This window comes from Hippocampus bargibanti, linkage group LG08, assembly GCF_051943395.1.
Source record: "Hippocampus bargibanti isolate YZ-2025 linkage group LG08, ASM5194339v1, whole genome shotgun sequence".
NCBI classification, from domain to species: domain Eukaryota; kingdom Metazoa; phylum Chordata; class Actinopteri; order Syngnathiformes; family Syngnathidae; genus Hippocampus; species Hippocampus bargibanti.
Window position 1 is genome coordinate 5,017,312 of NC_142741.1, and position 11,641 is coordinate 5,028,952.

An 11,641-nucleotide genomic window follows, 5' to 3' on the forward strand; every position below is an offset into this window, starting at 1 on the left:
ACTGCCAGAACGAAGAGTGATTAAAACAAAAACAACATTGGTGAATCAATTCGAGGAAAATAAATCTCCATATAAATACGCATATATTTGTATATCAATTTCAAGCCTCTCTTAGGCGGAAAATAATCTAAAAACACACATACACAAATGCGGAAGTGCGTCATCTGCCATTTCCGTGACAAAAACAGGAAGTGATTTACTCTCACCCATATGTCGATGGTGACCATTTACGTGCCAGCTGAGCTTCGGTTACCGTGACAGTCAGAGATTTTTTTTATTTTGGGGGAGCAAAAATGTCTTCGAAAGTCAACAATAAGGAGCACAATTTCGCCGGACGGTCCGCCGAACACAAAGAGGAGCTAAAGAAACAGGTACAGTACTTGACCTCCCACGCCAGCCACAACGACAATAGTGTCCCGCAGATGCTGCTATTGGCTAAAATGCCCCCCAAAAAAGGATCCATTTTGCTTTTTGTTTCCTTCAACATTGATACACGTTCCTCTTTTTAACTGTCAGATCAATGAGCAAACTGTGGCTGTCGACGAGCTGTCTACTTTGAAGAAGGACAGAGTGAGTGTGATGAAATGGATGTAATATGTATTATTGTAATAATTATTATTATCGTTACAGTCATCCGTGACTAATCCATTAAAATTAATTGTCTTTGTGTTTTGCCCTCAGAAAGTCTACGTCCAGCAGAGGAACAGCAACATATTGTTTTTAGCGGACAGGGGACACACTTTGAGTTCATGCAAGAGTAAGTTCATCCGCAAGGACTGTCCCCATCCCTAACTTAAAACAAAATTGTGACAAGAGAGTTGAGAATTTTTGCAACGTTTTAATTTAATGTGCAGAGCCTGGTTGAAAATGGGCCTGTTTTGATGGGTAGTTGTGTCCAGTCCTCAACCACAGAGCCAAATGTTAGTCTGATTCATAGCCAAGTATACCTACCACTGATGAAAAGGTTTCTTCAGCCGTCATCTGTACTTCTTTGATTGTGTCGGACGTTTCACTTCTTATCCAAGAGGCTTCGTCAGCGAACAAAAATTTTGCTGGTAGCTCTGGCCCTATATATATATATCCCTACTGTCCAGAGGTGGCATTACCAGACCTCTGCTCTGATAGGTCCCTGCTCTAAGGTTGGGGGTAGCAGAGGACCTGCAGTACATATGCAGCTAAAAGCATTTGACGACAATGAAATTAAAATCTTAGTGAAAGAAAATACATGTTTTCCATAATACATCAAACCGCAAAACCCTTCACTAAATCGCCATGGTGGTGTGAGGTTTCATCTGGATTGTGCTTACAACACACTCCTGAGATCGTTACCACATAGGCTTAGTTATGCTGATGAGGTGATACCAGAGCAAATGGGCCAATCAGGCCAGTCGTAGACCATAATCAGTCAGGACAATAGAAGTAATCAGTGTAGCCTCAGGGAGTAGTCCTCTACCCCCCCCCCCCCCCTCAGAACAGGGACCTATCATAGCAGAGGTCTGGCACCACCACCTCTGGACAGTAGGGATGTATATAGGGCCAGAGCTACCAACAAATTTTAGTGCTGACGAATCCTCTTGGATGAGAAGCGAAACATCCAACACCTTCAAAGAAGTACAGATGACAGCTGAAGAAACCTTTTCATCGATGGACCACTCCTTTACCACTGAGAGCTTAGACAGAGAGCTATACCTACCACTGGTTTAAGTTACATAGAAGGCGGACGGACCAGGTCCAGATTGGGCCACGGAAGCCTCATTTGTCGTCAAATGAAGACGCAAATGTCATGGAAAGAGGAAAGTAACCGCTTTTCTTGTGCACAGAGAAGCTGGACAGCCTGACCAAGGAGTTCCAAGACCTGTGAAGCAAAGCAATCCCGGGAACCATGTGTGGCATCTTTTGTCTTGCGAGTCCAGCATCGTCTCACTTCACGTGGGACAAAGACATTCATGAGCATTTAAAAAGAAGAGGACCCGACTGCAGCCAGGACGTGACGGTCTCGGGCTGGGATCCGCCTTACCGCTGCTTGTTGTCGGCTCACGTTCTCCACATGAGAGGTCTCCTCACCAGCCAACCGCTTCAGGACCTTGCTGGCAACATCCTGGTCTGGAACGGGGAGGTCTTTGGCGGTTTGCAAGTCCTGCCATCTGAAAACGACACAGCTGTCGTTCTGAGGCGTTTGTCTTCTTGCAAACAGCCGGCTGACATTTTGTCCGTCCTGTCCACCGTGGAAGGTCCGTGGAGCTTTGCGTACTACCAAAAGAGCCAAGACTGCCTTTGGTTCGGGAGGGATTACTTTGGGAGGAGGAGTTTGATCTGGAGGTATGAGCAAACGCTGAAGGCCTTGACCCTCAGCTCTGTGGCGGCCATCCCTCGCGGATCCGGTCCGTCCGGATCTTGCGTATGGCAGGAGGTCCCTGCGGTCGGCGTGTACAGACTCCACCTGAAGTCGGTTGTAGAGTCCCACTCACCCACCATAGACCTTTATCCCTGGTCCCAGGTGGGAGATCCTCAAGGTTCCGCTGGCCTGGAGACGACCTGGCTTCCTGGCTGCGTCGTACTGAAGAACCCCCTGGACCTGCTTCCGTCACCCGTCAGTCCTTTGAACATGACGCTGGACGAGCAGCGCGAAAAAGAGCCCGCCGGGGAGGATCCGCAGGAGCTTCTGGACCAGATCAAAAAGGACAAAGTGGTGGAAGGTCTGATCCACGTTCTGAGCAAATCCGTCCAGAGGCGCGTCCAGTCTTTGCCCAATCCATCGCAAGTCGGCGACCGGTCCAGCATCGCCGTCCTTTTCTCAGGCGGTCTGGACTCCATGGTTCTAGCCATTTTGGCTCACCGCCACGTCCCCGAACATCAATCCATCGATCTTCTCAACGTGGCTTTTCAAGCCTTGGACAAGAGACAAAAACCCACCCAGAGACCGTTTGACGTCCCGGACAGGATCACGGGCAAATCCGGCCTTGAAGAACTGCAGGCCTTGGCTCCGGAGAGGCGATGGAACTTTGTGGAAGTGGACGTGACGCTGGAGGAGCTCCAACAAGCGCGACGACAACGGATCGCTCACTTGCTGCACCCGCTAGACACCGTCCTGGACGACAGCATCGGCTGCGCCGTGTGGTTCGCCGCCAGAGGCCAGGGCTTCCTGGGCCCGGACCGGTCCCGATTCACGTCTTCGGCCAAGGTCAAAGTGGTTTGAGGCCCCCGTTGGACCGTTTCATGGGACCGGATGGTAACTGTAAGCTTTCACCCAGGTGGTTCTGACGGGAATCGGGGCCGACGAACAGCTGGCTGGTTACGCCAGGCACCGAGTGAGGTTCAAGACGTCCGGGCACAAAGGCCTGGTCCAAGAAATCGCCATGGAGCTTGGCAGGATCTCCTCCAGGAACTTGGGGAGGGACGACAGAGTGATTGCAGACCACGGCAAAGAGGCCAGGTGAGGAGGACTTCTTGGTTTTTCAATAATAATACAATAATACATAGATCAAAAAGCTAGCTAGATAGCTGATAGATAGCTGGCGAGATATTTAATAGCTAGCTAGCCAGATAGATAGCTAATTGACAGAAAATAGATAGCCAGATAGCCAGCCAAATAGATAGCCATCTAGGTGGCAAGCTAGGTAGCCATAATAATAATAATAATAATAATAATAATACAATTTATTTCTAAGCGCCTTTCAAAACTCTCAAGGACACTTTAGTCACGGGATAATAATTTTTTTTGTGCGTGAGGGTGAGCAGCGGCAGCCATTCGCGCCAGCGCTCACTGTCCCCGGAAGTGACACAGCAGCAAAGTTATGAAAGGAAGAGGAAAGGAAAGAAAGAAGTAGAAAAACAAAATACATATAGCTAGCTAATAGACAGCAAATAGATAGCAGCTAGGTAGCCTGCCAGATAGATAGTGAATAGACATCAAATAGGTAGCAAGCTAGGTACCCAGCCAGATAGCTAGCTAATAGACATCAAATAAATAGCAAATCGATAGCAAGCTGGGTAGCCATCCAGATAGCGAGTGAATAGACAGCAAAAAGATAGCAAACAGATAGCCAGATAGCCAGCTAATAGACAGCAACTAGATAGCCAGCTAGGTAGCCAGCCCGATAGCTAGCGAATAGACATCAATAGGTAGCAAGCTAGGTACCCAGCCAGATAGCTAGCTAATAGACAGCAAATAGATAGCAAGCTGGGTAGCCATCCAGATAGCTAGCTAATAGAAAGCAAATAGATAACCAGCTAGGTAGTCAGCCAGATAGCTAGCTAATAGACAGCAAATAGATAGCCAGCTAAGTAGCCAGCCAGATAGCTAGCTAGATAAAAAAAAATGGCACCGGCAAATATGGTCATTGCACAGGCTTGACAAATGGAAAAGTTGAACGTTTTGGATGAGCGCTTGCCTACCTGAATGCCCACGTCCGCACCGAGTGGGCATCTCTGTGCCAACCGTTGTAGGTCGCGGATATCAACTTGGCAGGTTTGAACTTTCAAGAAATCCAAGGCGTCCATCATCAGATTGAGTTCCGTCCTTTATTGTCATTTGGTAGTCGCCATGGTAACACTGGCCGAGCTACTATCAAAGTTGTGCTAAAAGACTGCCCCCCACCCCCTTTTATTTTGGCGGTTAGGTTTCCGTACCTGGATGAGAACGTGGTGAGCTACCTGAACTCGTTGCCAATGCGCGACAAGGCCGACCTGACGCTACCGCCCGGCGTCGGCGAAAAACTGCTACTGAGGTTAGCCGCCCGCAAGCTAGGCCTCGGCCCCTCCGCCGCCCTGCCCAAAAGGGCCATGCAATTCGGCTCGCGCATCGCCAAGATGGAGAACGGCCGCGAGAAGGCGTCCGAGCGCTGCGCCAGGCTGCTGGCCGATTAAGGCGAGTTTGTTCGTCGTGTCTGTGGAATCAAGTTAGCCAATAAAATCGGGAAAAGAATTGGCGCGCTGCTATCGCTACATCATGTATGCCGCCGGCGCCTTTTGGAGCTTGAAATATTGATCGCAGTCCACGTACGACTGCAAGTTGCCGACGTCGAAACGCCCGCCGATTTCGTGCACAAACACTGGCTTTCTGTGAAGACAAAAAAAAAAAAAAAAAAAACATCCAAAAATGTATTAAAAATCTCTAGGCTCAAATTCACATTTTGATTTATCAATAACTTGTTTGAATGTTAGATTGATGAATTATTAAATACAGTGAGACCTCAAACTTACACACTTTTTGTCTTACAAACGTCAAATTTATGAAAATTAAACCTTATAATAAGCACCATTTTCATAATACACACCCACCACGGCTGGCGGAGTGATCTTCGGCGGAAGCACACGACCGAACAGCACCAGAGGTTACGTTACCAACAGTCCTTATGGAAGGTGACTCTCCTTCCATAAGCCATCAACGACCATCAAAAAAAAAGGTAAATAAAAATTTATTTTACAGCACAGTTTATTTCTTTAATTACAGTCCTCATGTAATGCGCCTCTCTTTCCAAACAGCAATTCCCTTTGACCTCCAACGCCATTCATTCAAGCCATAAATGACCATCACAAATGTAAATAAAGTGACTTTATGCTACAATGCAGTGTATTTCTTTCATTACAATACAGTAGCACATTTATTATACATAGAATAAGGTATGTTGTGTGTAGTTTTTTAGGCTTATTTAGTTGAAAAGTATATTTTATGGAAACCCGGGAACGGATTATTCCCATTTTAATGGTTTCCTATGGGAATTTTTTTTTTAGATACACACTTTTCGCCTTACACACTCTGTCTGGGAACCAATTAAGTTCGTAAGTTGAGGTCTCACTGTACAGTGATACCTTGAAGGGAAAAGAAGAAGTGATACCTCGGTTTACGAACGCTTTAGCAAACGAACTTTTCGCCTTACAAACATTATAATATAATAATCATAAATTTCATTTCCGAGCGCCTTTCAAAACTCTCAAGGACGCGTTACAGTCACAGGATATTCACTCAACCGGGAATAACACAAATAGATAGAAAGTTAGCCAGCTAGCTAATGGATACCCAATTGTGTTCTGTTTAGCTGTGATATCCGTCATTATTATTGATTAGGAATATTCATTTGATTGGAATTGATAACAGGAAATGAAGCGTGTTGTCGTCTACCTTAGAATGAGCCAAGACACAAAGTTTCCGGGGGCGTCTTTTTCCTGGATTGCAGCATCCTGCCGACCGCCATTAAAACCATTCAGTCCAATCTTCATCCTTGTTGATTATGGGATGGATTTGAGAGCGTTACCTTCTTTTCCAGGAGGAAGGTATCCAGGAGGGGGAGGCTTGTCTTTGATAACATGTAGAAACAAGGACACTGGGAGAAAGTAAAAAATAAGATAAGCTACTCATGGAGGTCAAGTGGCAACTATATTAATCGATAATCGGTCTTTCTCATTGCTTAGAAATGGCCACTTTTAAAAGAAACCCTACGTCAACAACACAAAAATTCATAGAATAGAGCAATATATACATAACAGGTGTCAAAGTCAAGCCCCAGGGACCAAATCTGGCCTGCCACAGGATTTTATTTAGCCCGCCAAAGTAAAGCAAGTCTGATTCTATCTATGCTCAGCGATCGAGCTAGCCGACTAGCGATCAAGGAAGCAGGCTAGCGATCAAACCTAGCCAGTTAGCTATCAAGCTAGCCAGCTAAGAGATCAAGCGAGCCAGCTAAGCGATTAACCTAGCTGGCTAGCGATCGAGGTAGCCGGCTAGCGATTGAGGAAGCTGGCTAGCGATCAAGCTGGCCAGTTAGTGATCAAGCTAGCTGGGTAGCTCGGTCGCGAGCAGGCTAGGGGTCGAGCTTGCCAGTTAGCTCAAATGCTAGCCAGCTGGCGACCGAGCTTGCTGGTTAGCTCAAACGCGAGCCGAGCTAGCTCTCTATTTGCTATCTAGCTGGCTATCTATCTAGCTGCCTAGCTATGGAACTAGCTCTCTATTTGCTATCTAGCTAGCTAGCTATCTATCTAGCTATTAGCTATCTATTAGCTTGCGAGCTAGCTCTCTATTTGCTATCTAGCTGGCTAGCTATCGAGCTAGCTCTCTACTTGCTATCTAGTTGGCTATCTATCTATCTATTAGCTATCGAGGTAGCTCGCTAGCTCTCTATTTGCAATCCAGCTGGCTAGCTATCTAACTAGCTTTCTATTTGCTATCTAGCTGGCTATCTAGCTTTTAGCTATCGAGGTAGCTAGCTAGCTCTCTATTTTCTATCTAGCTGGCTATCTATCTATCTAGCTATTAGCTATCGAGATAGCTAGCTAGCTCTCTATTTGCAATCCAGCAGGCTAGCTATCTAACTAGCTTTCTATTTGCTATCTAGCTGGCTATCTAGCTTTTAGCTATCGAGGTAGCTAGCTAGTTCTCCATTTGCTATCGAGCTGGCTAACTAGCTAGCTAAGCTATTAGCTATCTATTAGCTTGCGAGAAGGTTTTCTATCTGTATGTATCTTAATGTATTATTATTATTATTATTATCATTATTACCGCTCTTCTGGACGACGTCTCCGATGGCAACGGCTTCTCTTTCATGCCAAGGGCTCGAAGCTTATCATCGACTTCCACGATTCCGTACTTGAGCGTTTCTGCGCCACAAACAAGCAAGACATCCATTTTTTTTTCTCCGCGGAACGGTGACGAGCAAACGGCCAAAGCTCACCGTCATCTCGGCACTTGTAGGACAATATCAGATTGTTGTCCCTGCATTGCGCTTGCAGTTCAGAAAACCTGGACTGGATTTGAGCGAGGCTGAAGTCTTCTTTGAAGAGCGTGTCGCTGGTGAAGAATGTCATATTATTCGTTATTAAGTTTTGTTTTGTCTTTTTACTTTTTTTATGTAGACAGTAAGAAATATTGTGCTAAGTCTATTCTCGTTGTCTTTTCTGTCATACCGTACAATAGCTATCTGGCTGGCTAGCTATTAGCTATCTATTGGCTTGCTAGCTAGCTTTCTATCTACAGTGATACCTCAGTTTACAAACTTGATTCCCAGAAAGTGCGTGTAAGGTGAAAAGTGTGTCTCCCAAAAATTTATTTCCAATAGGAAACTATTAAAAATGAGAATAATCCGTTTCCAGGTCCCCATAAAACATAATTTTCTACTAAATAAGCCTTAAAATGACATAAAATATACCTTATTGTATGTATAATAAATGCGCTATTGTATTATAATTAAAGAAGCTGTACTGTAGAATACTAGCTAGATATCTATTTGCTATCTATTCGCTATCTAGCTAGCTGGCTACCTAGCTAGTTATCTATTTGCTATCTATTCGCTACCTAACTAGCTAGCTATTTATTTGCTATCTATTAGCTATCTGACTAGCTAGATGGCTACCTAGCTAGCTATCCATTGGCTATCTAACTATCTGGCTATCTATCTATTAGTTGTCTACTGGCTAGCTAACTTTCTATCTATTTGAGTTAGTCCGGGTTGAGTGAACGCTGGCGTGTGTGGCTGCCGCTGCTCACCCACAGCAAAACTGAAAAACTGATCCTGTGATTGTAAAGTGACCTTGAGAGTTTTGAAAGGCGCTTATCAATGAAATGTATTATTATCATTATAATAAATGTGCTCATAGATAGCTAAGTAACTCAGATAGAAAGCTAGCTAGCTAATAGATAGCTAATAGATAGCGAAGCCTTCACTCAACCCGGAAGTAACTCAGATAGAAAGCTAGCTGGCTAATAGACAGCTAATAGATAGCCAAGTAACTGAGATAGAAAGCTAGCTATCTTATAGATAGCTAACAGATAGCTAGCTAGGCCTTCACTCAACCCGGAAGTAACTCAGATAGAAAGCTAGCCAGTTAATTGACAGCTAATAGATAGCCAAGTAACTGAGATAGAAAACTAGCTAGCTAATAGATAGCTAACAGATAGCTAGCTAAGCCTTCACTCAACCCGGAAGTAACTCAGATAGAAAGCTAACTAGCTAATAGACAGCTAATAGATAGCTAAGTAACTCGGAGAGAAAGCTAGCTAGCTAATAGATAGCAGACAGATACCTAGCTAGGCTAGCTATTCTTCTTATTATTACTATTATTACTATAAATGTGCTAATAGATAGCTAAGTAACTCGGATAGAAAGCTAGCTAGCTAATAGATAGCTAACAGATAGCTAGCTAGGCCTTCACTCAACCGGAAGTAACTCAGATAGAAAGCTAGCTAACTAGCTAATAGATAGTAAACAGATAGCTAGCTAGACTAGTTAATAGACAGCTAATAGATAGCTAAGTAACCAGGATGGAAAGCTAGCTAGCTAATAGATAGTAAACAGATAGCTATTATTATTATTAATTATTATTACAACAGAAAGTAGGCGTGACGTGAGCTCACCCTCCGATCACCATGACGTCATCCTGGATCTGGAAGTGCTTCACTGCCAGCTGGAGGCAAGCCACGGCACCGAGGCGCTCCTGCTCAAAAAAAAAAAAAAAAAAAAAAAAAGATCAACATTGGAAAGCAAGCAACGCCGACAGCTAGCGCCAGCCCCCACCGTATGAAAAAGAAAGACATTAAAAGATATTTACGTCGTTGTTGGTGGTCTGGTCAGAAACAATCTTGACGTTTGGGAAGCTGGAGGCCCATTGTTGAAATGCCGACAGATAGAGGGCGTTGCTCTGCGAGAACAACGATGACATAAGTCACCATGAGAACACCAGGAAGTTCGAGTGATGGGAATTCCGGCTCCTTTCAGAGAACCGGTTCTTTTGGCTCATTAAAAAGATCCGACTCTTTTGCTTCCCTCAATTCCTCGTGACTTTCATTTTAAAGGACAACCGACAATTCTTTTGAGAGTTGAAAGGCGCTTGGAAATTAAATGTATTATTATTATTATTATCATTATTATTAATGCTATAAAAGCAACTAGTAAAAATGATAATAATACATTTCATTTATAAGCGCCTTTCAAAACTCTCAAGGTCACTTTACAGTCACAGGATAGGTTTTTTTTGTGGGTAAGCAGCGGCAGCCACATGCGCCAGCGTTCACTCAACCCGGAAGTAACTCAAAAGATACAAAGATAGATAGCTAGCTAATAGAAAGCTAGCTATATCGCCAATAGCTATCAGCGACATAGCCAGCCAGCCAGCCACAGCGACATAGCCAGCCAATAGCCAGCTAGCTACATCGCGAACAGACATTGAATAATAATGACTGGCTAGCTAGCTCTCTATTTGCTATCTATCTGGCAAGCTAGCTCTCCCTTTGCTATCTAGCTCTCTATTTGTTATCTAGCTAACTAGTGAGCTATTAGCTAGCAACCTAGCTTTTTATCTATTTGAGTTACTTTCGGGTTGAGTGAACGCTGACCAAACATGCGTGGCTTTAACCAAAGACTGGGGGCGGGGAATAAGGAAAAAAAAGTCGGCTCTGATTTCCGGCTCATTGTTAGGAACCGGCTCTCTTCATTCACTTCAGAGAGCCGGCTTTAAGAACGCGCTCGTTCGCGAACTACACATAACAACCAGGAACTCAAACAGGCTTGAGCGCAAACACGGACTTGGCTTTCCACGATCCGTCTCAACTTTTCTGCGCCAACGCGTGTGGACAGAAAAGGGACCTCGCGTGACTGATTGGGACAATTCGGCGGACTTACCGAATCGACGCGAGCGAAAAGTCGTGCCGTAGCGGGGACAAAGTCCATTTCCTAGAGTGAAAAACGGGAGTCCGACCGTATCCTCACCACGACGTATATCCCGTCCAGCCCGCGGGAGGCGTCCAGTGCTCTGATCCAGTGGCTGAGCAGTGCGCCGTCCCCGACCGGCAGCAGCGGCTTGGCGATGCCGACCAGGTGCGCGAAGCGCCCGCTGCGGTCGGCCGACACGTCCCGCTGAAGCCTGGTTCCATAGCCGGCGGCGAGGATCACCGCCTTCATCGATAGCCTCTCCGCGATTGACTTCCGGATTTTGAGTGAACTTTGGCGCGTCTGGCTGCCACTGTACTTCCGGGTTGCATCAGCCACCGATATTACTTCCGGGTTTTGAGTGAACTTTGGCTCGTCCGGCTGCCACTGCTCACCCACATTAAAACCTATCCCGTGACTGTAAAGTGAACTTGAGAGTTTTGAAATGCGCTTATAAATGAAATGTATTATTATTGTTATGATTATTTGTTTGCAGCGTCGTCAAGTCGGCCGTCGAAGAGGGTGACGAGTTCGACACCACCGAGCCACTTCCCGAATGGTGGTCACGTGACCCGGATAACCGCGCCTCTTTTAGGATCCAAACTATCGATCCGGGGTCGATTCCGGATATCGTCGCCGATGCTAAATTTGTGGCGCCGGGCTTTCAACGTTCTATTTTTGCAACGGATTTCTTTGCCCCTGTTTGTCAGTAACATGATAGAAAAGTCAGAGAAAAAAAGTGCATTTCCAGGCATCATCATCAAAATGGCCTGCATGTCGCCGCTAACTGTGTCACGCTGTCAAAAGGGGAATGTTTCGTTACTTTGGGAATCCAAGTATGGTTGACGGGTGATTTTCACGGTTCTAACTCTGAAAAATGACAACCAAAATACATAAATTAATACATTACTGAGCTTGCTAGCTATGTATTTGCTGTCTATTAGTTATCTGGCTAGCTAGCTGGCTATCTAGCTAGCTGGCTATTAGCTAGCTATCTCGCTGGC

At 45.3% G+C, this 11,641-nt stretch overlaps 3 protein-coding genes across 3 annotated transcripts; 2 read left to right on the forward strand and 1 right to left on the reverse strand.

Annotated features, from left to right (window-relative positions):
* Positions 1 to 195: 195 nt before the first annotated feature.
* Positions 196 to 1,961, forward strand: asdurf (ASNSD1 upstream open reading frame). Its single transcript, XM_089001895.1, has 4 exons — positions 196 to 371; positions 517 to 570; positions 682 to 757; positions 1,821 to 1,961. The coding sequence occupies exons 1-4, from the start codon at positions 294 to 296 to the stop codon at positions 1,859 to 1,861; spliced, it is 249 nt and encodes an 82-aa protein (XP_088858021.1). The 5' UTR covers positions 196 to 293; the 3' UTR covers positions 1,862 to 1,961.
* On the forward strand, positions 1,883 to 5,091 carry asnsd1 (asparagine synthetase domain containing 1). The gene is made up of 3 exons (XM_089001889.1): positions 1,883 to 3,181; positions 3,252 to 3,433; positions 4,620 to 5,091. Exons 1-3 carry the CDS (start codon positions 1,883 to 1,885, stop codon positions 4,864 to 4,866), a joined length of 1,728 nt encoding a protein of 575 aa, XP_088858015.1. The 3' UTR covers positions 4,867 to 5,091.
* LOC148894400 (uncharacterized) lies at positions 4,921 to 11,227 on the reverse strand. The gene is made up of 8 exons (XM_089001894.1): positions 10,698 to 11,227; positions 9,541 to 9,630; positions 9,347 to 9,426; positions 7,668 to 7,783; positions 7,496 to 7,593; positions 6,255 to 6,323; positions 6,122 to 6,180; positions 4,921 to 5,059 (listed from the first exon to the last, which is right to left on the reverse strand). The coding sequence occupies exons 1-8, from the start codon at positions 10,887 to 10,889 to the stop codon at positions 4,942 to 4,944; spliced, it is 822 nt and encodes a 273-aa protein (XP_088858020.1). The 5' UTR covers positions 10,890 to 11,227; the 3' UTR covers positions 4,921 to 4,941.
* Positions 11,228 to 11,641: the final 414 nt, after the last annotated feature.

Excerpts from the sequence above, each read along its gene's own strand:
- asdurf (XM_089001895.1), top strand. The coding sequence starts at position 294 with ATGTCTTCGAAAGTCAACAATAAGGAGCACAATTTCGCCGGACGGTCC. Across the intron at positions 571-681 it reads CTACTTTGAAGAAGGACAGA|AAAGTCTACGTCCAGCAGAG; the intron begins GTGAGTGTGATG and ends TTTTGCCCTCAG. Across the intron at positions 758-1,820 it reads CACTTTGAGTTCATGCAAGA|AGAAGCTGGACAGCCTGACC; the intron begins GTAAGTTCATCC and ends TCTTGTGCACAG.
- asnsd1 (XM_089001889.1), top strand. The coding sequence starts at position 1,883 with ATGTGTGGCATCTTTTGTCTTGCGAGTCCAGCATCGTCTCACTTCACG. Across the intron at positions 3,182-3,251 it reads GATTCACGTCTTCGGCCAAG|GTGGTTCTGACGGGAATCGG; the intron begins GTCAAAGTGGTT and ends GCTTTCACCCAG. Across the intron at positions 3,434-4,619 it reads GACCACGGCAAAGAGGCCAG|GTTTCCGTACCTGGATGAGA; the intron begins GTGAGGAGGACT and ends TTTGGCGGTTAG.
- LOC148894400 (XM_089001894.1), bottom strand. The coding sequence starts at position 10,889 with ATGAAGGCGGTGATCCTCGCCGCCGGCTATGGAACCAGGCTTCAGCGG. Across the intron at positions 9,631-10,697 it reads TGGACGGGATATACGTCGTG|AGCAACGCCCTCTATCTGTC; the intron begins GTGAGGATACGG and ends TTGTTCTCGCAG. Across the intron at positions 5,060-6,121 it reads GTGTCTTGGCTCATTCTAAG|AAAGCCAGTGTTTGTGCACG; the intron begins GTAGACGACAAC and ends TTGTCTTCACAG.